The following is a 23,134-nucleotide window of genomic DNA, read 5'->3' as shown; positions in this document are numbered from 1 at the left end:
CTAATCAACATAGAAATAATGAGAGAATGTGAATTATTGATAATGGGGGAGAGTATTAATTAGAATAATAAGAAGTGTTTCTACTTTCTATCCCAAAAAAAAAAAAAAAAAACAAAAAGAAGAAACCATAAAAAGAAGAAGAAGCAACCGTAGTAGGAATATATAAGAATACACTAAAAAAATTCTCTCTATATATATATTAGAAATCCTAACTTAATTAGGATTCAAAAGTCTTCATCTAATCGATAATCTCCAAAAAAAAAAATCATAATAATTTTATCTAATAGATAATCTCAAATAATAATAATCATAAAAAATTTTCAATTCACATAAATGACACCCATAATCCTAACTTGATAATTTCAGCGGGGCCTAGCCGTTAATGTTTCTCTCTAATTGTTCTATCTCTATAGGAAAAAGACTTGAGTTATTTGAAAAACAAAAAATCGGGTAATAAATTTATGTTTTTTTTTTTTTACATATAAATAAATAAATGACTTTATGGGGTTACCAAGTAGACTTGGATGTGTATGTATATTCCAATGTGTACGTAACTCCTTCTATTCACGTAAAAAGGAAAAGAAAAAAAAGTAACCGTGTATGAAGATAAAAAATCATAATAAAGATTGGTTTTATCTCAATAATCAAATAGATATAGATTATAACTCTCCAACTCATGCACATGTCTAATTATTTCTAACTATGCATGTTGGTTTTTTTTTTTTAATCTAAAAATTTTGTTAATTTTATCTAAAAATTAGTGATAAAGCAATAGTTGATAAGAACAAATAAGATGTTGTTTTTATCTATAAATTTGTAGAATTGTGAAGCTGAAATCTAAATCTTAAAAATCAGTGGCATGTGAAAAGGAAATCCAAAGAAAAAAACAAGGTAACCGTATGTGAAGAGAAAAAAAATAGTAAAAAATAAATTAATAATAAAAGGATTAAAATTTGTATTGTAATCAAATTAATATTTTTATCATATTAATAATTATAGGAGAAGAAGATAAGGCTAAAAAAATTATATCTATTTTTTATTTTTATTTTTTTTTACAATTTGATAAAACCACTTTACACATCTCGAATATATATATATATATATATATAAAAGTGGAGTTTGTCAAACAAGGCTGCTTTCAAACGTGAAAAGTTAAGAAAGGCACGCACTAGTAACAACCACCACCAATAATGCAAGCCACGCTGGTAAACCCAATCCCACGCGCCACCCTAAGCGCAATCACCAAACATGTCCCCCACCACCCAAATACACACCGCACCACCACCACCTTCTCCATCCGCTCATCCCTCTCCTCGGTTGATGAATCGTCAACCTCATCAACACCAACCCAAAAGAAACTAAATAAGTACAGCTCTCGCGTCACTGAGCCCAAGTCCCAAGGCGGGTCCCAGGCTATGCTCATCGGCGTAGGTCTCTCCGAGGAAGAGCTGTCGAAGCCCCAGGTGGGAATATCGTCGGTTTGGTACGAGGGCAACCCTTGCAACATGCACCTCCTCAGACTCTCCGAGGCTGTGAAAGAAGGGGTACGTGAGGCTGGCATGGTGGGCTTCAGGTTCAACACTATTGGGGTCAGTGATGGTATCTCTATGGGGACTCAAGGCATGTCTTATAGCCTGCAGTCTAGAGACCTTATTGCTGATAGCATCGAGACTGTCATGAGTGCCCAGTGGTACGATGCCAATATCTCTATTCCTGGTTGTGACAAGAATGTGAGTCTCTCTCTCTCTTTTATTTCGTTAATGGTTTATTTATTTATTTATTTTAATTTTATTTTGATTGGCTTTTGTGATATTCTAGGTGTTTTTTACTTTTGAGTTTTCACGTTCAAAAATAAAAGCTTTGTGTTTCATTTCTAACTCTTTATTGAGAGTATGATCAACAACTTCAAAAGAAAAAAGAAGAAGTAATGTTTGGTTGCTTATATATATGTTTGAGCTTCTCTTTTGATATTAAAGTACCATATGTTCCTATCAAGAAGAAGAAGAAGAAGAAGAAGAAACTACCATATGTTAAAAAAAGTTTTGTTTCATTTCTCACCCACATACCCTTGCTTCACAATTTGTCAAGGACAAGTGGCATATTGTTATCAGCACAACATCACTTTCAGTGGGATCATCACTAACATCACAATCTGCCACGTGAGCAATGAGTGAAAAATGTTGTGGAATTTGTTGTTCCATTATACTTGTTTTTTTGGAAAAACAATCTCTCCATTTGAAATGAATCCATTCTATAACTCAGATTATCTCAGGCTGTATTGAGCGATATGCCATTTAGAATTTTAAGTAATGTGACAGTTTGTACACTATCCACGGTGAACTCCCCCAGCTATACTACTAGTCTGTGATAGTTACGCTCTGTTGCTTTTGATTTAGTTTCTTTCTTAATTTCTTTTTTAGTAGAATTGGCATGAGGTAAATCGGCTATTTTCTTGAACAATTGTACAATTATGTGAGTCTTATGCTTCTAATATATATATATATATATATATATTTTTTTTTTTGCAGATGCCAGGTACAATAATGGCAATGGGCCGGCTTAATAGACCAAGTATCATGGTTTATGGTGGAACTATCAAGGTTCAGACTTTGACTACTTAACAAGATTTGCTTTTAAAAATTAGGTTTTTAATCTGTAATCTTAATTAATAAAGACTTGATGTTCACCATCTGTAAATATAAATCTTACAGAAAATTTATTTGTGAAGTTTTTCCAAAGTTACTATCAAATTTCAGTTCTTGTTCTTTTGGAATTAGTGACACTAGAGTTAATTTGTCTTATAAATAAGCTGGAATAGGAGTGTGTATGTCTATGAGGTGGTAGAGCAAATGGTAAGGTATCCACTAGTTGTATGAACTAGAAGCATTAATTATCTTTGAACTACAACGGGAACTCTTTATTACTTGTCTCCAAAATAAATAATTTCGTTGGACTTTGAAAGGAACTCTACAAATTAAGAAGAAAAAAAGATAAATGATTTATTGGAATTGTGCCAGATATATTTGTTTCTGCATTAGTCTATTAATGATTGAGAAATAATGATCATCTATCATATGCTTAATCACATAATTTTTAAAGTTTTTTTGTAAAAAGCTGACTTCTTTCTTTTTCTTTTTCTTTTTTGTTTTCCCGTATTCAAATTGTAGCTGGTTAGAGAGTAGAAGATTTTTTTTAAGTTGCTAATAAAGTATCTTCTTTTGATTTTTTTTTTTTTCCCCCTTTTGCAGCCTGGTCATTTTCAAGGCCATACTTATGATATTGTATCTGCCTTTCAGGTATGCGCACTAATTTACTGTTATTTATTTTCTTTTTTCTACCTTTTGTGAAACCTTTAGCACCTATAAAAGAACCAACGGAGAGTTTTGACATTGCCACTTTAGTCCAATAGATATATGGAATGCTTTATTCTTTTGTTGTTCTGGTATTCTGAAACATAGAAGTAAAACTTTTTGGGCTGAATAATCTGGGTTTTATAATTTTGGCTGTTTTCAGTGACAGGCTTGACCTTTATGGGTGCTCTGCTGTAATCTGATGGTTATCAATTGTCAATCCAGCTTAGTGCAATTAAGCTTGTAACACCACACCTCAGTATAGGAAATGCTACTTCAGTGAGATATTTCTAATAGATTCTGTGAGAGTCACAATCCTGTTTGGACTACTCGTTGAGTGAGTTGGAGAAAGGCACCAAAGTGTACTAGTACCTTTTTTGTTTTGTTCTGCAGATTAGGCATTGAGCCTTTAAACACTACTACTAAATTGTGTTGTAAGAACTTATTTAACAGCCAAAGCTAATAGCAGATATTTAGGCTATGCTGATGAATATAATAGGAAGAAATAGACATGGAAAACAAGGTTGGGCATATAGCTTGATGTGTCTCTCCCACATTACCTTTGAAATTTCATTGCATTGAAGATGTGCGTGTGACTTCTTGTGTGATAAGCTATATGGAAACTTGGGCTCAAAAATGTTAAAAAATGAATTAAAAAAAAAAAAAACACAAATAATGAATAAAGTTTATGGAAATTGCTTTCTGTTGCACTTACACTTCATAAGTTATGCTTTTACAGTTTTGCCACACGGGTCATGGAATAGTTGAAAGGAGATATAATTTTTTGTTCCAGTAAAGGGAATTTGGTATGTTGGAATTTTTTTTTTTTCATCATAACTTTTAGGTATAAACTTGACTGAAAATCTTATAAGAGATACAAATCACCAATTGTTATTGCATGGGGAGGGAGGGATTGTAACTCATGTAACCGTGGTTGATTTACATGTAGCAGCGCTTAGAAAGGTGCCTCTAGTGTATGTCATATGCTGCTGCATTACTTTTGCATCTATGAAAAACTACGGCTTACTAATTGATGGATCTTGTTTAATTAGTTTTACACATTATTTGAATATCTTGATCAGATATTGAGGTCATATTTAATTAATTTCTTAAGTATCTACTTCCATTTTTGTTATGTGATTGTATGAAGATATATAGCTGCTGCCTACTGAAAAAATAAAAATAATCTGTGACATGTAAATGCTGTAATTCATTCTTTTGTTATCCTAATACTGTAACTAGTTCTTTTGTCATCTTAATTACTGCAGTGTTATGGAGAATTTGTCAGTGGATCCATAAGTGATGAGCAGAGGAAGAATGTAATCCGTAACGCATGCCCTGGGGCAGGAGCTTGTGGTGGGATGTATACAGCCAATACTATGGCCTCTGCTATTGAAGTTATGGGAATGTCACTTCCTTACAGGTAGAAACTTGTCTCTGTCTGATCACTTGAATTGGCATCAGCTAGCAATGTAATTCCAATCCTCATAGTTCTATTTTTCCTTTAAAGCTCTTCGACACCTGCTGAAGATCCATTGAAGTTGGATGAGTGCCGTTTAGCTGGAAAATATCTTTTGGAATTATTAAAAATGGACTTGAAACCACGAGATATTATCACTCCAAAATCCCTGCGTAATGCAATGGTTATTGTCATGGCACTAGGTGGGTCTACAAATGCTGTGTTACACTTAATTGCTATTGCAAGGTGAGGAGTCTTTGGTACCTGATTTCCAGTGCATAACATTGATTAAATCACATAGAGGTTGCTAATGGGAATCTTATTGGCAGGTCTTTTGGTATGAATTTAACTCTTGATCATTTTCAGAAGGTCAGCGATGAGGTTCCATTTCTTGCAGATCTTAAGCCTAGTGGCAAATATGTCATGGAGGATGTACAAAAGGTTGGCTGTTTAATAAAATATCCTTTCTTGTGCTTTCATTTCACTACTATGAAGAAGGTTTTTTTTTTTTTGGATATGAAAATTTTTATATTGTTTGCTTTAGTTTGTTTATCACTGTTCCTCTTGATGAACCCATTAATGATTGTTTTGATAGATTGGAGGAACGCCTGGAGTCATCCGCTACCTTTTGGAGCTTGGTTTTTTAGATGGGGATTGTATGACTGGTACATATATTTGGATTGTTGCGTTCCTCTGAACAAGTACTCTGTTTTAGTATTCTCATAATTAACCTAAAAGTGTTTCCCCCCCCCCTCCCCCCCCCCCCCCCCCTCCCTTTCTCTCTAGTTACTGGGAAGACACTGGCTGAAAATGCAGCAAGCTTCCCTCCCTTAGCCACAGGGCAGGTTTGACAGCTTTTATGTTTTTATTTATGACATCTTCTATTCGCAATGTTTCTGTCACTTTTACTGTTGATTAGACATGAAATTTAATGCAGTTCTTTCTTTCTTTTCTCATATAGGATATAATTAGACCAGTGGAAAACCCCATAAAGAAAACAGGCCACATCCAGATATTATATGGAAATATTGCGCCAGATGGTTCTGTAGCAAAAATCACAGGAAAAGAGGGGCTATATTTCTCAGGTTTTATTATATGTTCTACTCTTGGGCTATTATGCAAGTTCTATGTTTTATAATTAAAATCTAAATTTTGGTGTAGTCTACTGCGAAAATATTTACCCAAAAATATTCAACAGGCCCTGCACTTGTCTTTGAAGGAGAGGAATCAATGGTCGCAGCTATCTCAGAGAATCCTTTGAGTTTTAAGGTATATGTTCTGGTCAACATTGTTGTGTAATCAAATCTGTATGGTTAACATTTTTTGATGTTTTGTTACTAAGTTATACAGAGTTTAGAGCCCAAAGTGCCAATGAGCTCTAGCTCAAATAGTGTTTCCACCCCTCACAAGAGCAAGGTGGAGGGTGACAGCATAGGTTCCAAACCCATTTGGTGTGTGTGTAACATACCAATAAAAAGAATAATAAAGGAATTTCATAACAGAACCCAAAGTTGCTTGAGTGAGTGTAGAGACTTAGAAAGAAAAAAAACACTGTTATGCCTAATGGTTTTTGGTTCATTTATATTAAAAAAAGACTGTTGCACCTATATTGCACATTTTCAATGACATTACTTACCAAAAAAATCTGGTGAATAAGTTTTTTTTCTTTGTGAAAAACAAGCATCATGGCTAGCATTGCTCTCCCAAAATGAAAATTATCACCTGCATCTGCTGCATATTACAAGCCTCTCACATGTGGGCCCCGCATGTTGTGAGAGTCCCGCTGCATTAGGAACCTAGTGGTTCCTAATGGGGATGAAATGGAATTGTAGGGGAATGTATGAGAATTGTAGAGGAATTGACCTATTTGAGGTAGTCACCCTCCACAGAGAAATATTAAGCGAGAGAGAGGAAAATAGGAAATGCACTAAGCAATCAATTGGTTTTTTCTTCAATATCTAATGTTGAAATTACAATCATGTATTTATAAGAGACTAGCTTTAATCTCATTAGGCCACGTGGCTTAAGATAATTGGCTATTTATTTTTTTGATAGGTAATGAGAATAATATTAATCAAGATAGAAAAATGAAGAAAGCAAATATAAGGTGTTCATGATGGTGAACACAAGAAAAAGAAACAAACAACAACAAGGAAGAAAACTTAAGGTGCAATTCTAAGAGAAGAAAGAAACTCAATGATAGAAGAACAATTTGAGGAGCCCCAATACCTAGACCAATCAAAAAGAGTCTTTTGGCATAGAGCTTGTAATTGAACCAGTGATTTCTCAGTAGCCTCAAAAAGAGCGCTGATTTCTTTCCATCCAAAAAATCCACATCAAACGGCAAATTCCATATGTCCAAATTAAATTTCTCCAACCAATAGCTCCAAAAAAAAAACACCAAACTTTCTGCAGAGTCTGGCATGACCCATTGGATCTCTAAAACATGAAGCATATGCCCCACAACAAGTGAGCTATAGGACAATGGAGGAAGATATGATCCATAGATTCCTCATTACAGTAGCATGTACAACACCGATTCACCAAAGAGCAGCCCCTAAGTATAAGATTATCCAAGGTAAGGATCCGCCCATAAACTGCTGTCCACAAAAGGAATGCCACCATTTTAGGAATCTTAATTTTCCAAATACCCTTCCAAGGAAAATTGGAGGTAACAGCACCCCCTGAATCTTATTGTAATAGGACTAAATATCAAACTAGCCATTCCCATTAAGGCACCAATAGGAACTATCACACCCAACACCCCTAGGAGTCCTAGATTGAATGAAATCGAGGAAAAGGAAGGTTGCCTCTAATTCACTAACATGAAAGTCCCAATAAAATCTCAAATTCTAAATTCTATCATTTCCACCCTCCTGATAGCATAAAACATAAAAAATGCAAGCTTTCTTGTCATTTGAACACACATACAATTGAGGATAGAGCATTTAAGTGAGTTATCCCTAACCCACCTTTCATGCCAAAAAAGAATACGAGAATCATTACCCACCACTAGGGCCACATGTTTGGAGAAACTCTCCCATCCATCATGAATACCACACCATAGACCACACCCGTGTGCCCTTCTACATACTTTAGTATTCCACCCCATTGATACTCTCCATATTTAGTTGCAACAACCCTCCGCCAGGGATGGGTACCTTCTCGTCCAAACCTCCATAACCATTTCCCTAATAGGGCTTGATTAAAATGCACTAACTTCCTGATCCCTAAACCACCCATCTCTATCGGTGAACACACCTTCTCCCAAGCTACCAAAGGATATTTGAAACACTCCTCTAAAGACCCCCATAAAAAATTTCTTTGAATACGCTCCAACCTATCAGCCATAGCTACAAGGATAGGTAGTACATAGGAAGACTTGAAATGGTTCTCTTCAATAGAGTAAGTCTATTACCCTTAGATAAATAAAGACGCTTCCAACCTAATATTTTCTTCTCCAAAATAGGATTCCAAATGGATGCTATCTTATGCAGAGTACCCAATGGCATTCCCAAGTATTTCATAGGCAGACTACCCACCCTACATCGGAGTATGTTAGCCAAAGCACCTATATTACCAACCTCTCCAACCAGAACAATCTCACTCTCCCCCACATATACTTTCAAACCAAGTCAAAGCTAGCTTAATGGACAACAACTGTTCTCTAGAAGCATCGCAAAACAAGATGATATCTTCTGCAAATAGCAAGTGTGAAATGTGTACCCTAATAGAGTTAACTAGCCCCATATGAAAACCACGAAGAAGACTACACTCCTCAATTTTCTTCAAAATCTGACTTAATACTTCTATAATTAAAAGGAAAAGAAGAGGGGACAACAGGTCACCTTATCTCAACCCATGGGAACTTCCAAAAAAACTTGCCAAAGATCTATTCACAAGAACAGAGAAACTAACAATAGTGATGCAAGCCTTAATCCACCCCCACCATTTCACCCCAAAACCCATCCTACTTAACAAATAGAATAATGCATCCCAATTCCCATCATCATAGGCTTTTTCGATGTCCAACTTACAGACCACACTCAAAGCATGACACTTCAATCTGCTATCTAGACACTCATTTGCAATAAGCTCTAAATCCAAAATTTGTCTCCCACCAACAAAGGAATTTTGAGACTTAGAGATGAGATTGTCTAACACCACCCTTAATCTATTCGCAAACACCATAGACATCAGCTTGTACACACTGTCCACCAAACTGATAGGCCAAAAATCCTTAATATTAGTAGCATTAAGATGTGCTCTAAGAATTAAGCTACATGTGCTCAATTCCTAACTAACTCATCCTTATCTTAACTAACTAACTAACTAATGGGAATACAACAACTATTAGGAGATTAGAAGGCATTTGGTATAATTTGGGGTTCCTAACACTTCCCTCCCCTTCAAGACACCTTGCCCATAAGGTGTTGTTATGAAATGACACCTTCATGAGGGGGAACCGCCACTAAACCAATACTTCCAAGGCATTTTGACTGTCAAACACACCAACAACTCCAAAGATATTAATCACTGTCCAGAACAGAGTAGCATAACTTGAAAAGCTAGACTTAACACCAGCATTCATTGGAAATCCACATTGTGTTTCAATGTTGTCCTCCATGTCAAACAATGAATTGTGGCAAGAACCAATGTGAACCGTAGAGTTACCTTCTTTGGATTCTAAAAAGTCGTTTAGCATTGTCAAGTTGTAACATTGCAAAGGGCAGGCGGATTTATAGTAGTAACATTGCCGCATTGACCTTGTAAAAGTTGCATTGCATTGCCACCTTTGTTTTGCTTGTGTTGGTAATATTGTGAATATCATTGTTTTTGAAGACAATTCTTGAAACTCTTCCACGTGCTCTAGCCTAAGGGAACCAAGACTTCCAGTATTTGCAAGATACTTTCCATTATATGAAAAAACAATGCTAGCATTGGAACCTTTGCACTTCTCACTGCTGTCACCAAGAACGTGAACGTATCGTGCCCTCTGGATACCATTTGCTGATAAGAAGGCTTGGGAATATGTGTTGACTTCCATGAGTGTGGCCAACAGAACTCCTTGGAGCATCAACTTGGGCTTCAGGCTTGCAAATATCGGCACAATTCAATCTGACCAGAACACCGAGAAATGTGTATCTATCCCTTTGCCTTGGTAATAGGCATGTAAGAGAAAGACTTGGTCACCATAGCTAGGTCCAAGTTCAACTTCACCCCCACCTAATATTATCACATCTCATTTCTTGAGGAGAATAGGCTGATCCTAAAAAACTACTTTTCTGATGGAACCCATCAACAATAAGGCAAGCTTATCAATGTGCTCAACTTCAAGATTGGTAAACTGTGAACCGAGTGACACATTTTCATTGGCACATTTATGCAATATAGGCTTGTTGATGGAGATGCATGTGGCATCATCAAGAAGGCCTGGGTTGGTCTCAACAAGTTTATTTTTCTCCAACTCTTCTTTGGTCTCCACCATTTTTACCCCAGCTTTCATTGCACCAAGAAGCTGAAACTCTTTTTCTGTCATATTCTCAAGTGCCTCTTGCACTCTTGAAAGTTCTTCTTTCATAGCCTTTTTCGATTCAGCCAAGACCTTGACCTTTTCTAAAATAGCCTTGACATCCTTTGAAACTTTGTTCACCATTTACTATATTTCTTTCCAAAGTTTCTTTGGTCACATCCACTCGTTTCAAGATCATCTGCTCTGATACCTCTTGTTAGGAATCCAATGGTTCCTAATGGATGGAAAGGAATTGTAGGGGAATGTATGAAAATCGTCGAGGAATTGATTTAATTCGAGGTAGTCACTCTCCATAGAGAAATATTAAGAGAGAGAGAGGAAATGCACTAAGCAATCAATTGGTTTATTCTTCAATATCTAATGTTGAAATTACAATCATGTATTTATAGGAGACTAGCTCTAATCCCATTAGCTCACTTGACTTAACATAATTGGCTAGTAAATTCAACGTGTGCTCTAAAAATTAAACCATGTGTTAAATGAGTTACATGTGCTCAATTCCTAACTAACTCATCCTTATCTCAACTAACTAACTAACTAAAGGGAATACAACAACTATGAGGAGATTAGGAGGCATATGGTATAATTTGGGGTTCCTAACACACTGTATGCAGCGGGTGCAGGAGATATCCCCTCATCCCAAAGGGTGGCTTTTCTCTAGTATCATTTAGCCTATATAATGAATAATGCTTCCTTGATTGTTGAATATGATTCTCCCAACTGATCTTTTGCGTAAGGAAATCCATTAAAGTGGTAATTATGTGAAATATTCTCAAATTGTATGAATTACAGACATCTGTGAAAGGACTCTTAGGCCCAAAGGGCTAATTATTATTCATTTGATCATTTTTCTCAATTGAATTTTATTATTAAGTCTTCTACAAATAAAGCTCTGAAATATGGATTTTGTAACAGACAAAACTTTTGTACTCTGATTTGAGGGGCTGAACGTTTACCTTTCAGGCTTCTTCTCTAAGCTTAACGCTTTGGTTTTTGCCATACAGACCAGTATAATGTCCATTGTCTGCCAAAACTCATGAAATCTTTAGCTTCAATGGTCTTATTCTTCCACGTTTAAATTCCTGATTTCTTACGTTAATAAATTTCATATTCTCTGCAAATTTTTTTATGTCATAGGTATCACCTATTTGCATTCTGCAAATTTTGATAATTAGTTAATTATTGCACCGTGTAAGTTGGCTGCATTCTGCATTTATAGCAGCATCTTTTCTGGTTTTGCTTGCATTCATGTGGTTACAAGATGTTACCATGAAACTTAGATGTTGTAATGGGATATCTGATTTCTTGTTTATGTTTGTCATGTTGCAGGGTAAGGTAGTTGTTATTAGAGGAGAGGGGCCTAAGGGGGGACCAGGCATGCCTGAAATGTTAACACCAACAAGTGCCATAATTGGAACAGGTCTTGGGAAGGTATGGTTTTAATTAAATCCTAATCTTGCCTTACGGACAGAATATTTTTCCAAATCAGTTTATAGGAGAATCCTTTCAACTCACCATATGGAAATTCAAATGACTATATCTACACATTCTTCTGATTACATTACTTATTTAATAGTCAGCTGCCTTGTTTGATGACTTAATAGGTCATGTGATTAAAATACACATGGATGGTCATTTAAGTAGCTACTTCTTGTGCTAAAGGATACTCCAAACTGGTTTGAGGAAAAACTTTTTCCCGGCTTATGATTAGTGGTCTGTTTTTTTCATAAAATGAGTCAAATCATTATCCTAAAGCCTTCCAAAAGACAACTTTTAGATATAGCATGTTCGAATTATAGTGTACTTCATCAATAGAGTGACTTCAAGGTCATGAATCTACTTCAAATTAAAAAAAAAAAAAAAAAATGGTTCCTTTAGATATTACTGGTACCTTTTCTATTTAATCTATCAATATGTCTTTTCATGGTAAACGCTCTAACTTAGTAGAGACAAAAGTTGTTTCCTATGAATGATGTTTCTTTGGATACTGCTTTTGAATGCTACAGGATGTTGCTTTGTTGACTGATGGTAGGTTTTCAGGAGCTTCGCATGGATTTGTTGTTGGCCACATATGCCCTGAAGCACAGGTGCACTAGCTTTTTATTCATCTAGAAGGATAACAATATAAAATTTTAACGGAGTGCAGAAAATTTTTCCCTCTTTAAGGATATAAAAACTACAAATTTTCTTCACAAACTACGACTAGGAATGTATTGCTAATCTTTTTCAGGAAGGGGGTCCAATTGGTTTAATTGAAAACGGAGACATCATCAGCATTGATGTTCAGAAGAGGAGAATAGATGTTGAGATAACAGATGAGGAGATGGAGCGGCGAAGAAAGACGTGGACTCCACCTGCATTAAAAGCTAACAGAGGAGTTCTTTACAAGGTATGTGGGACTCAGCCTTGACATTCAAGATTTTTGTGTAATTTGCTGATGTATTTATTGAACAACGACCATATTATTTCTTTCCAGTACATCAAGAACGTGCAATCGGCTTCAAGGGGATGTGTGACTGATGAGTAGTGGAGAGGACATATATATAGATGGCATAAAGTGTGGCAGCAAACCGGAGTTAGTACATTCCATATAGGGTCTGTTTGTGTGGTGCGGCTGCGTTTTTTGAGATTGCGTTTTTTTTTTTGGGTTGGTCCATGGCATTGTTCATGGACCAGCTAAGTGATAAAAATGCATGAACAGTAATTTGTAACAATAAAAAATATTTTACTACAGTGTTTTCAGTAAAATAAGCGGAATCTAAACACACACTTAATCTCATTAGATTCCTATTTGCGGCTCTTTAATGGCCAATTTGGATGAAGGGAAAATAGAGTAGAGTTAGCTAAAAATTAGGCTATTTTCCAGCCAATTCTACTCAATTCTCCCCTCTATCCAAACTAGGCCTAAGGGTATCTATCTAGATCCTCAACATTTAAAAAAAAAAAAATTCCCTCAAGCATTGTGCATCTCAAGGTTGTCAACTAAAAGAATGTTTTGAATAGTCTCTGAATGTTCTCTTGATCCAACAGAACGAAAATCCTTAGCTCATCTATCAAGTCTTTGAATTTTTTGTGATTATAAGAAATTTAATACGGGCTATCCAGATATTTTTTTAAAAAAAATTAAAAAAACCTGTTAATTTGAATATGATCAATTTGGGACTCACAACTATAAAGTTATTATTCATTCTCTTTTCTTTCTTTCTTTTTTTCCTTACATTATTTGGGGGAGGGAATTCATGTTCTCTTTCATGGGAGAATTAAATAATGCCACTAAGGTACAAGACTTTTGATTTTATGTTCTTCTCAACTAATTAATTAGCACAAATAAAATTAATATTCAATTACTTGTGTGGTTTTAATCCATGGTTTTCACTACTAAATTTGTTGTCAACTTGAAGGGTTTCCTCCTTGTGTGTATAAGACGAGGGATTGCGCATTCTTGGTTAATAATCAAGTATTCAAAAAGGTCTAGACACTTAATATTCAAGTACCTTGTATATTGTCTAAGACACATGACATAAAAGAAAATGTGTTTGTTCACAGAGGAAAAATAAGTTAATCAAGAAGAAATTGGAAGAGTTTTCATTATTTGAAAAGAAAAAAATTATATGATTAGTTTTTGTAGGGACATAATTTGCGGCCCAAGTCCAAAGAAGAATTGGGTGATGGCCCAGTGAGCCCAATACAATAAATTTATAGAGAATGGGTTAAAGAGTTAGGCTTTAGTAAAGTTAATAACGGCTACTATGGATTTAGAAGATGATCAAACAAGAACAAGACTCAATGGATAGAATAAATTCACTGTCCGAGAAGATAATTTAGAGTATAAATCAACATAACAATTTATAAATACAACTTTGATTACAACAATGTTTCTTTTCTCTTTTTCTTCGATCCCCTTCTCATGAGAGGTCTTTCACATAATATAGTTCCTTTCAGACTATCTTGATCCTATACTTGTTAATCATCCAAAACTTCACTTGAGTGCATGTCCCATCAGACATCCTCTTTGGCTTTTGATGAGTTGGGATAACTGAGACTGCACTGTTCAGGGGTCTTCTCCACATAAATGCGGCAAGAAAAGTTGCTGCAGTGCATTTAATGTGGTGGTAGCAACTTTTCCTTTAGATATTTCTGAGTTCCTATCGCCTTTGTACATGCCTGAGGCTCATCCTTATCATTGAAACTTCTTGGAAGGTCACCTAGATTGTCCAAATACAAATTTGATCAATATTCATCGTATCCGAGAAGGAGCTCTTCCTCGGACTATATTCCTCCATTCTTTCTTTATGTGATTCTCAACTTTGGGGCATCTCTCAATCATTTACTCTTCCTCGGACATGCCTATGTCTTCAGATAAGGTCCAAGGCTCAATATACAAATTTGGGCTCTTGCCCCCACAATAGCCCCTTAAAATTCCGGTTTTTCTCTCGCATCAGAGGAGAAAAAGTGGGGTTTTGATTTACCTCAAAATTAAGGACTAGGAATATCAAAATATCTGAGTTTACATGTGTGGGAGTATAGTTTTGTGCGCTTCATCATTTCTACTGACATTTCGGAATCTACAAAGCGCCATTAATTGCTCTAAGCGCCATTATGTTTCTAGCATCTAATGGTGAGGCATTAATCCGACGGTTGATATTTTTCCTCAGGGTTTGGGCGGGATAACTCCCACTCATTCTTTGCCCTCTATATAAAGCCTTGAAGGAACTTTACAAACTCTCAAGCTCTTCAGGGATTTCAAGCATTTAAATTCATAAGACCTGTTAAATCATAAAGCTCACCATTCTTGTTTCCCTAGAAATCTTTGAGAGTTTTTCTAAAGGTTTCAAGGATCATCCCTCACCTTAATTCGTGTAAGTTTTGATTTCTCCGAACCTTTCTTTTTCTCCTCAACCCTCAAATTCTTATTTTCTCAGTTGTCATTGTCAGTATTTTCCCTTTTAATTTGTCTGAAATAGGTAGATTTGAGCATTTAGTGGACAACCCTGCCAAGATAGAGATCTTTAAGAAAGAATACCACATACCGCAGGAAGTAGCCCTGCAGTACTATTCTCCAGAAGAAATAGCAACCAACCGAGAAATGGGAGAAGTCATAATCCCTATAATAGCTTTCATAGAAGGGGGAATGACTCTCCCCATGGGTAGTATTATAAGGACTATTTTCACAGCCATAGGATATGCCCTCACCAATGCGCACCTAACCTTTATAGGATCCTAGGGAGTATTGATGCTCTGAACGAGCATTTGGGCTTGAGGCTCACCTAGTATGACATGGTTTACATGTACGAGTGTCACAAACAAAAAGGGGCGGGATTTTACCTCAAATCCCAATCTGATATTGTCAGGCTCATCTCATGTCTCCCTAAATCTAACAAAGGGATGAAAGACGACTACCTGATTGCTTCAGGGGCGTGGCATGATGGTTTTCATTGCCCAACCCAAGAGGGAGAGCCAGGTGAGACATCCTAGATTTAGGCCTCCTAACAATAGATTTAGGCTCTTTATCCTTGGCCTTATTTTGATTCCTTTTGTCTTGTTTTTTTTTTCGTAACAATGGATTTTAACTTTCTGATTGTGCTTTGTTCTTTTTTGGTGTTAACAGATAGAAGGCACGTAACTCCTTGGCTCAGCTTGACTAACATTACAGCCCTCAACTACTTGCTGAGATCTGAAATCTTCATAAATGAAGACAGGCAGCTTCGGGCTGTCCACCTGATTTTGGACTTCTAGCCCATTTCAGAGATATTCCAAGAGGTCGGTAACGCCATAAGAGTGGGTGACTAACGTATAGCCCGAATTGACGTGTCTCAGCCTAATTTTTTAGCTCCGCACGATCTTCCACCAGAAGCACACCCCTTTCCACAAGGTGGTCCTTTAATCACCCCACTAATTCAACAAGTTCCCCTTGAAGTAGCAGCAGCTAGAGAAGGGGTTGCTTCGTCTAATTCCTCAACAAATTGACAAGTTCCGTTTTGAAGAGGAGGTGTCTCGAGAGGTGCAAGTGATTCCCCACTCAGACGCCGAGGAACAACCCGACAGGCAATCAAGCGTCCATGCACCAGTTCTAATAACTGCTCTTCTAGGCGACACCTCAGAGGAAGAAGAAGAAGATGGAATGACTCTGAATAAAGGAAGCAAAACTTTAAAAGAGCTTATGGCCACGAGAAATCAAGTGTCCACTTCAAAAGAGGCCAATAAGTCCCAAGTCTCAGCTAACCTTCCTCCTCCTCCTCCTTAAGTTCCTAAAAACCTTGAATTGAAGCCACTTCCTGAGATGAAAAAGAAAAGGCCCAATGAGGCTTTGGAGGAAGGTGAAGTGGGCCCCCAAAAGGGGAAAAAACAACAAAAAGTGGCCAAGGACAACTGAGGCAGGAGATCCCCATCCGTTGAAAGCCGGGATGAATCACTTAAGGCCGAGGTGCGCTGACCACCACGCACTTGGTGCCCCAAGTTGGAAGTGGATGGTGCTACCATCCCTTGGGATGCTTCAATTCGAAGTTTCCAAGGAGGGCATGTAGGTCACATTGCTGAAGCCCTGGAGCAGCCACTTCTTCTGCCAAAAGATATGGATGCTTATAGGCGTTTTAAGTAGCTTGATCTATTTTTATCCCTTAAGAGGGATCTTGCCATGGTAAGTGGTTTGGTCTACCTTTCCAATTGAATACTTATTTACTTTTATTCATTCTTTCTCTTTGTCTTATATAGAATTCTTATGCTTTTGTTACGCAGATTACCCAACAGGTTTTCGTGGCCAAGGACTGGGTCAAGGAGGCCCGCAATGAGGCTAGGGCAGAGGCCCAATCTCTGTTCGAGGTTGAGAAAGTATTGGGGAATCTTAGGCAAGATCAAGCCAGGCTGTCCGAGAAATTGAAGGAAGCGATTAAGGCCAGGGACAGTGCTGATGCAGGCCTTAAGACTGCAGAGAAGTAGGTCGAGGATCAACGCCAGAAGTTGCATGTGACTAAGATTAACTTGGCCACAGAAAGGCAACTAGTAAAAGATCTTCGGGCTGAGCTTTAGAAGGCCAAGGAGGTGGCTCAGTTAGCCAAGGAAGTGGCGGAGGCGGAGAAGTCAGCATCTTATCTGCTCGGCGTGGAAGAAATGCAGATAAGGCTGGCCGAGGAACTTTCAGGGGTTTGCTGGGAATACTACGGCGTAACATGGGGCAAGGCCCTTAATGCTACAGGAGTCCCGGTCGACTCCGTTTTGAGGCAACTTAGGAGCATATACTATCATCTAGAAATTCACAAGCTCCCAGGTTCTAATCCTTCTCCTCCTGAGTATCTTCCAGAGGTATTAGAGCAACCCTTTACAAGCCAAACTGCTCTTACCCCTGTTGAGGCTCTAAAGGGGTCTAGCTAGGCAGAGGACCAAGATAAGGAAGTTGAGGGAACTCAGGATAAGGAGAAAGTCTAGGAAAAAGAAGCTACTTCCAAGGCGAGAGCAAAAAAGGCTAAAGGTAAACAAGTCGATACCAAAGCCAAGGATGTTGCTTCTTCTCAACCGAGTCAAGCCATCGATCCTCCAGCTTCCAAGGCCAAGATTTAGTTATTAACAATTTTTGTAATAGTTTTTTTTTTTTTGAACTGTTGTCATTAAGTATAATGTATTTTCTTTCTTTTTGATTAATGAATGTACTTGTTTTTCTATCTTTCATGTCTTTATTACATATACTTTTAGACTTTCTGTTGTTGCAAATAATTTTGAACTATTGTCACTTTAGTTTCAATAAGAACCAACCCACAATATTACTCCGATGATAATACAAGTAATTTAGCTAAGTGTCAATGAAGGCCAATTATAATAAAAATAAACAGTGAACCTGGTAAAGACTGAAAAAAGGAAATACCTTTCACATTTATCAATACTTGAATAAGAAATCAAGGATTTCACCTTATTCAAATTTATCAAACTGAGGATTCAATCATAGACTTAAACATTTATAGAATTGTCATTAAGTGTTTAATTTCACCCAAGTATGTGGTCCAAAGAACCTAACATGACTTAGGAGTTGTTTAACACTTATAAAAGTTGCCATTGAGTGTTAACCTACTTATATCATCTGGTCCGAAGACTTTAGGCATGATTGAGTTTAAGTTTAAACACTTATAAAAGTTGCCATTAAGTGTTAACCTACTCATATCATCTGGTCCGAGAACTTTAGGCATGATTGAGTTTAAGTTTAAACACTTATAAAAGTTGCCATTGAGTGTTAACCTACTCATATCATCTGGTCCGAGAAATTCAGGCATGATTGAGTTTGAGTTTAAACACTTATAAAAGTTTCCATTGAGTGTTAACCTACTCATATCATCTCGTCTGAGGACTTCAGGTATGATGAGTTTTAGTTTAAACACTTATAAAAGTTGCCATTGAGTGTTAACCTACTCATATCATCTGGTCCGAGGACTTTAGGCATGATTGAGTTTTAGTTTAAACACTTATAAAAGTTGTCATTGAGTGTTAACCTACTCATATCATCTGGTCCAAGGACTTTAGACATGATTAAGTTTGAGTTTAAACACTTATAAAAGTTTTCATTGAGTGTTAACCTACTCATATCATCTGGTCCAAGGACTTCAGGCATGATTGAGTTTCTAGTTTAAACACTTATAAAAAGTTGTCATTGAGTGTTAACCTACTTATATCATCTGGTCCAAGGACTTCAAGCATGATTGAGTTTCCAGTTTAAACACTTATAAAAATTATAATTGAGTGTTAACCTACTCATATCTAAGGGTGTCAATTCGTGTTCACGGGTCGGGTTCGTGTCGTGTCGAGTCATAAGTACTTTGCTATATGGGTTGACCCGAACCCGATCTGTTTAGTAAACATGTCAAGAATCCTCAACCCTAACCCGACCTGTTTATTAAATAGGTTGACCCAACTCAACACGTTTAACCTATTTAATTAATAAGTCATGTAAAAATTAATACAAATAACCCATTTAATAACTTGTTTGATTAATAGGTCATACATGATCTAAATAATCTATTATTATTTTTCTATATATCTAAAATTAAAATACAATTACAACCATAAATATAATAATAAACATATAATTACAACAACAAGATTAAGCAATAATAACAAAATTTAATACCTTTATTATCTAAACGGGTCAAACAGGTCAGACGGGTTCACATGTTGAACACGAACATGACCCGTTTATTAAACAGGTCAGCCGTGTCGACCCGAATATGACTCGAACCCATTTAGCCTCAACCCATGACCTGTTTATAAACGGGTTAGTCGTGTCGGGTTCGCGGGTCGTGTCAGATTTTGCCACCCCTACTCATATCATCTGGTTCGAGGACTTCGGGCATGATTGAATTTTCAGTTTAAACACTTATAAAAGTAAAAATAACAAAAAGTACAAAGCCTTTATATAACAAATAAACATATTGATCAAGGAAAAACTCATTAATAATAATACATTTTTCAAATTGTTTACATTCCACGGACGTGGTACTACATGATCATCTAAATCTTCTAAAAAATATGCCTGATGCCAACCCTTGAGATAATACAGTATGACCCTTCCCAATTAGGCCCTAATTTTTCCTATGCTGGGTTCTTTGCAGCGCCTAGAACTTTCCTCAACACTAAATCACCAGGTGCTAATGGTTTCAGCTTCACGTTAGCATCATAGCCCTATTTAAGCTTGTGTTGGTAATATGCTATTTGGACCATTGCACTTTCCCTTCTCTCTTCAATCAAGTCTAAATTTTTCTCTAGTAGCTCATTGTTACTGCTCGAATTGAATGAACTGGTTCTTAACGTTGGGAAACTAGTTTCTAGAGGGATGACAGCTTCAGCCCCATAAGTCATTGAGAAGGGGGTCTCCCCGGTAGATTTACGAGGCGCGGTCCGATATGTCCAGAGAACATGTGGCAGTTCTTCCACCCATTTGCCCTTCGCATTGTCTAGCTTCTTTTTTAGTCCATTCACTATGACCTTGTTAACAGCCTCCATTTGGCCATTCCCTTGGGGATAAGCCGGGGTAGAATATCTATTCGTAATTCCCAACTCACAGCAATATCTTCTAAAATATTTGCTATCAAACTGAAGGCCATTATCCAAGATGAGGGTATTAGGGACCCCAAACCGAGTAACAATGTTTTTCCAGATGAACTTCTTGACATCCATATTTTTGATATTTGCTAAAGGTTCAGTCTTGACCCACTTGGTGAAGTAGTCCATGCCAACCAAAAGGTACTTTTTATTCCCTGCTACTTCGGGAAAAGGGCCTAAAATGTCTAAGTCCCATTGAGCTAATAGTCAAGGGCTGGACAAAGGATTAAGGACTTCCCCCGGTTGATGTATGTTTGGTGCAAGATCACATTTCTTCACATATTCTTGTGCTTCCCTTTGCATATTTGGCCACCAATAACCTTGAGTGATGGCTCTGTGCGCTAGGGATCTATCTCCAGTGTAACTTTCACAAATTCTCTCATGTAACTCTTCGAGGAGTAATTCAGTTGCTTTAGGATGGACATATAACAAGTATGGTCCTGAGAAGGAGCGTTTATATAGTTTATAGTCCTCAGACAGCCAAAACCGAGGAGCCTTTCTCCGTACCTTGTCAGCTTCTGACTTTTTTTCAGACAAGGTATCTTCCTTTAAGAATAGTACCACAGGGTCCATCTAACTAGGCCTTGTTCTGACCTGGTGAACTTGGATTGTCTCTTTCCTTACCTCCGCAGGTTTATACAAATCCTCTACAAGGATAACCTGAGGCAGATTCTGCGCCAAGGAAGTTGCAAGTGTGGCTAGGGAGTCAGCATGTGTATTTCTGCTTCTAGGGATATGCAACAAGTTGAAAGATTCGAACTCTGATTGCAAGTGTCTAACTTGACTCAAGTACCCCTGCATTCGTTCATCTTTTGCCTCAAATTCTCCTTTCACTTGGCTGACGACTAGCCTTGAGTTTAAGAACATCTCTACTACCTTTCCTCCCATTTTTTGAACCATGGTCATTCCTATCAATAGAGCTTCATATTCGGCCTTATTATTTGTAGCTGAGAAGTCCAGCCTTAATGACTTTTCAATAGTGATCTTTTCAGGGGATACTAACACTAACCCCACTCTGGAACCTTTATGATTCGCTGCACCATCAATGTACACTTCCCACGATAAGGGACCTCGTTGGGAAATCATGCCAACTGATTTTTTATCCATGATCTGTGTCGGCTTTACTTCTTCCAACTGGGGTTCAGCAAACTTGGCTACTAGATCCGTGAGGATTTGGCCCTTAATGGAGATATGAGGTATGTATTTGATGTCAAAAGCCCCTAGGACCATACCCCATTTAGCAATCCTCCCCGTGTAATCAGCACTTCGAAGTATGACTTTAAGTGGAAACTGGGTGAGGATAACAACTGTATGTACTTGGAAATAATGGGGCAGCTTCCATGTACCATGCACTACTACCAGGATGGCTTTCTCCAATGGTAGATAATGAACCTCAGTCTCATGCAGCAACTTGCTCACATAATAAATTGGTCACTGTACGCCACAATCAACTCGTATCAATACCAAACTTACAGCGTAAGGGGCCACAACGATATAGGCAAACAGGACTTCATCCATTTCAGAACTAGACATGATTGGTGGTTGAGTTAGATATTCTTTAAGTTGCTGGAAAGCCAAGGCACACTCCTCTTCCATTCAAACCCTTTCCATTTGTTGATCAGTAGGAAGAAAGACCTGCACCTATCTGCTGATCAAGAGATGAACCAGTTTAAGGTCGCGGCCATTTTAGTTAGTTTCTGGACTTCTTTGGGATTCTGAGGAGGTTTTAAACTATTAATAGCCTTGATTTAATTGGGATTGACCTCAATCCCTCTGTGGGTTACCATATAGCCCAGGAACTTGCCTGATCTCACACCAAATGAGCACTTGGAAGCATTCAAGCGCAACTTGTGTTTTCTAAGAACTTCAAAAATGCTTCCGATATCTCCTATATGCTTGGATACTACCTTGCTTTTCACTATCATGTCATTTATGTAGATTTCAATAGTCTTACCCAACTGTGGTTCAAACATCCTTGTCATCATCCTTTCGTAGGTAGATCCTGCATTTTTCAAACCAAATGGCATCACCTTGTAGTGGTAGTTCCCAATGGGGGTGACAAAAGTAGTCTTCTCCTGATCATCCAAGGCTAATGGTATTTGGTGGTATCCTTAAAAGGCATCCAGGAAGCTCATCCGAGGATGACCTACAATTGCATCTACTAATTGATCTATTTTAGGCATAGGGAATGGATCTTTTGGGCAAGGCTTATTTAGGTCTGTGAAATCTACGCATACTCGCCACTTCCCGTTCTTCTTCTTTACCACCACAGTGTTAGCTAACCATTCGGGATAAAAAACTTCCTTGATTGCCCATACCCGTTTGAGTTTTATTACTTCGTCTCTAACAACGTCTGCATGCTCTTTGGATAGGCGGCAAGGTAGCTGCTTTTTGGGAATGATGGATGGATTAACATTTAAATGATGACATATAAAGTTTGGATCGACCCCCAAGGCCTCAATAGCGTCCCATGCAAACACATCGAGGTTTTTTCTTAGGAATTCTACCAGCTCTTCCCTCTCTTGAGGAGGCAGTTGAGATCCAACCTGAAAAAACTTTTTGGGATCATTACCAATAATAACCTTTACCAAGTCTTCACATTTCGCCTCCTCGGCTGAATCGTTGATGGGCAACGCTGCAGGTTTTAACTGCTATAAATCCTTCTCAACATGGGTCGAGGACTCAGCCTCGGGCTTATGCCGGATGGCGGCC

At 37.5% G+C, this 23,134-nt stretch overlaps 1 protein-coding gene across 1 annotated transcript; it reads left to right on the top strand.

Moving 5' to 3' along the window:
• The first annotated feature begins 1,117 nt into the window (after nucleotides 1–1,117).
• On the top strand, nucleotides 1,118–13,121 carry LOC112025739 (dihydroxy-acid dehydratase, chloroplastic). The gene is made up of 14 exons (XM_024058422.2): nucleotides 1,118–1,730; nucleotides 2,529–2,600; nucleotides 3,249–3,296; nucleotides 4,619–4,773; nucleotides 4,861–5,055; nucleotides 5,139–5,250; nucleotides 5,405–5,474; nucleotides 5,596–5,654; nucleotides 5,771–5,894; nucleotides 6,008–6,078; nucleotides 11,672–11,773; nucleotides 12,349–12,429; nucleotides 12,573–12,731; nucleotides 12,819–13,121. The coding sequence occupies exons 1-14, from the start codon at nucleotides 1,191–1,193 to the stop codon at nucleotides 12,867–12,869; spliced, it is 1,839 nt and encodes a 612-aa protein (XP_023914190.1). The 5' UTR covers nucleotides 1,118–1,190; the 3' UTR covers nucleotides 12,870–13,121.
• The last annotated feature ends 10,013 nt before the right edge of the window (nucleotides 13,122–23,134 follow it).

This window comes from Quercus suber, unplaced genomic scaffold, assembly GCF_002906115.3.
Source record: "Quercus suber isolate HL8 unplaced genomic scaffold, Cork oak 2.0 scaffold_426, whole genome shotgun sequence".
Lineage (NCBI taxonomy): Eukaryota > Viridiplantae > Streptophyta > Magnoliopsida > Fagales > Fagaceae > Quercus > Quercus suber.
This window is presented reverse-complemented; position numbering and strand designations above follow the sequence as displayed.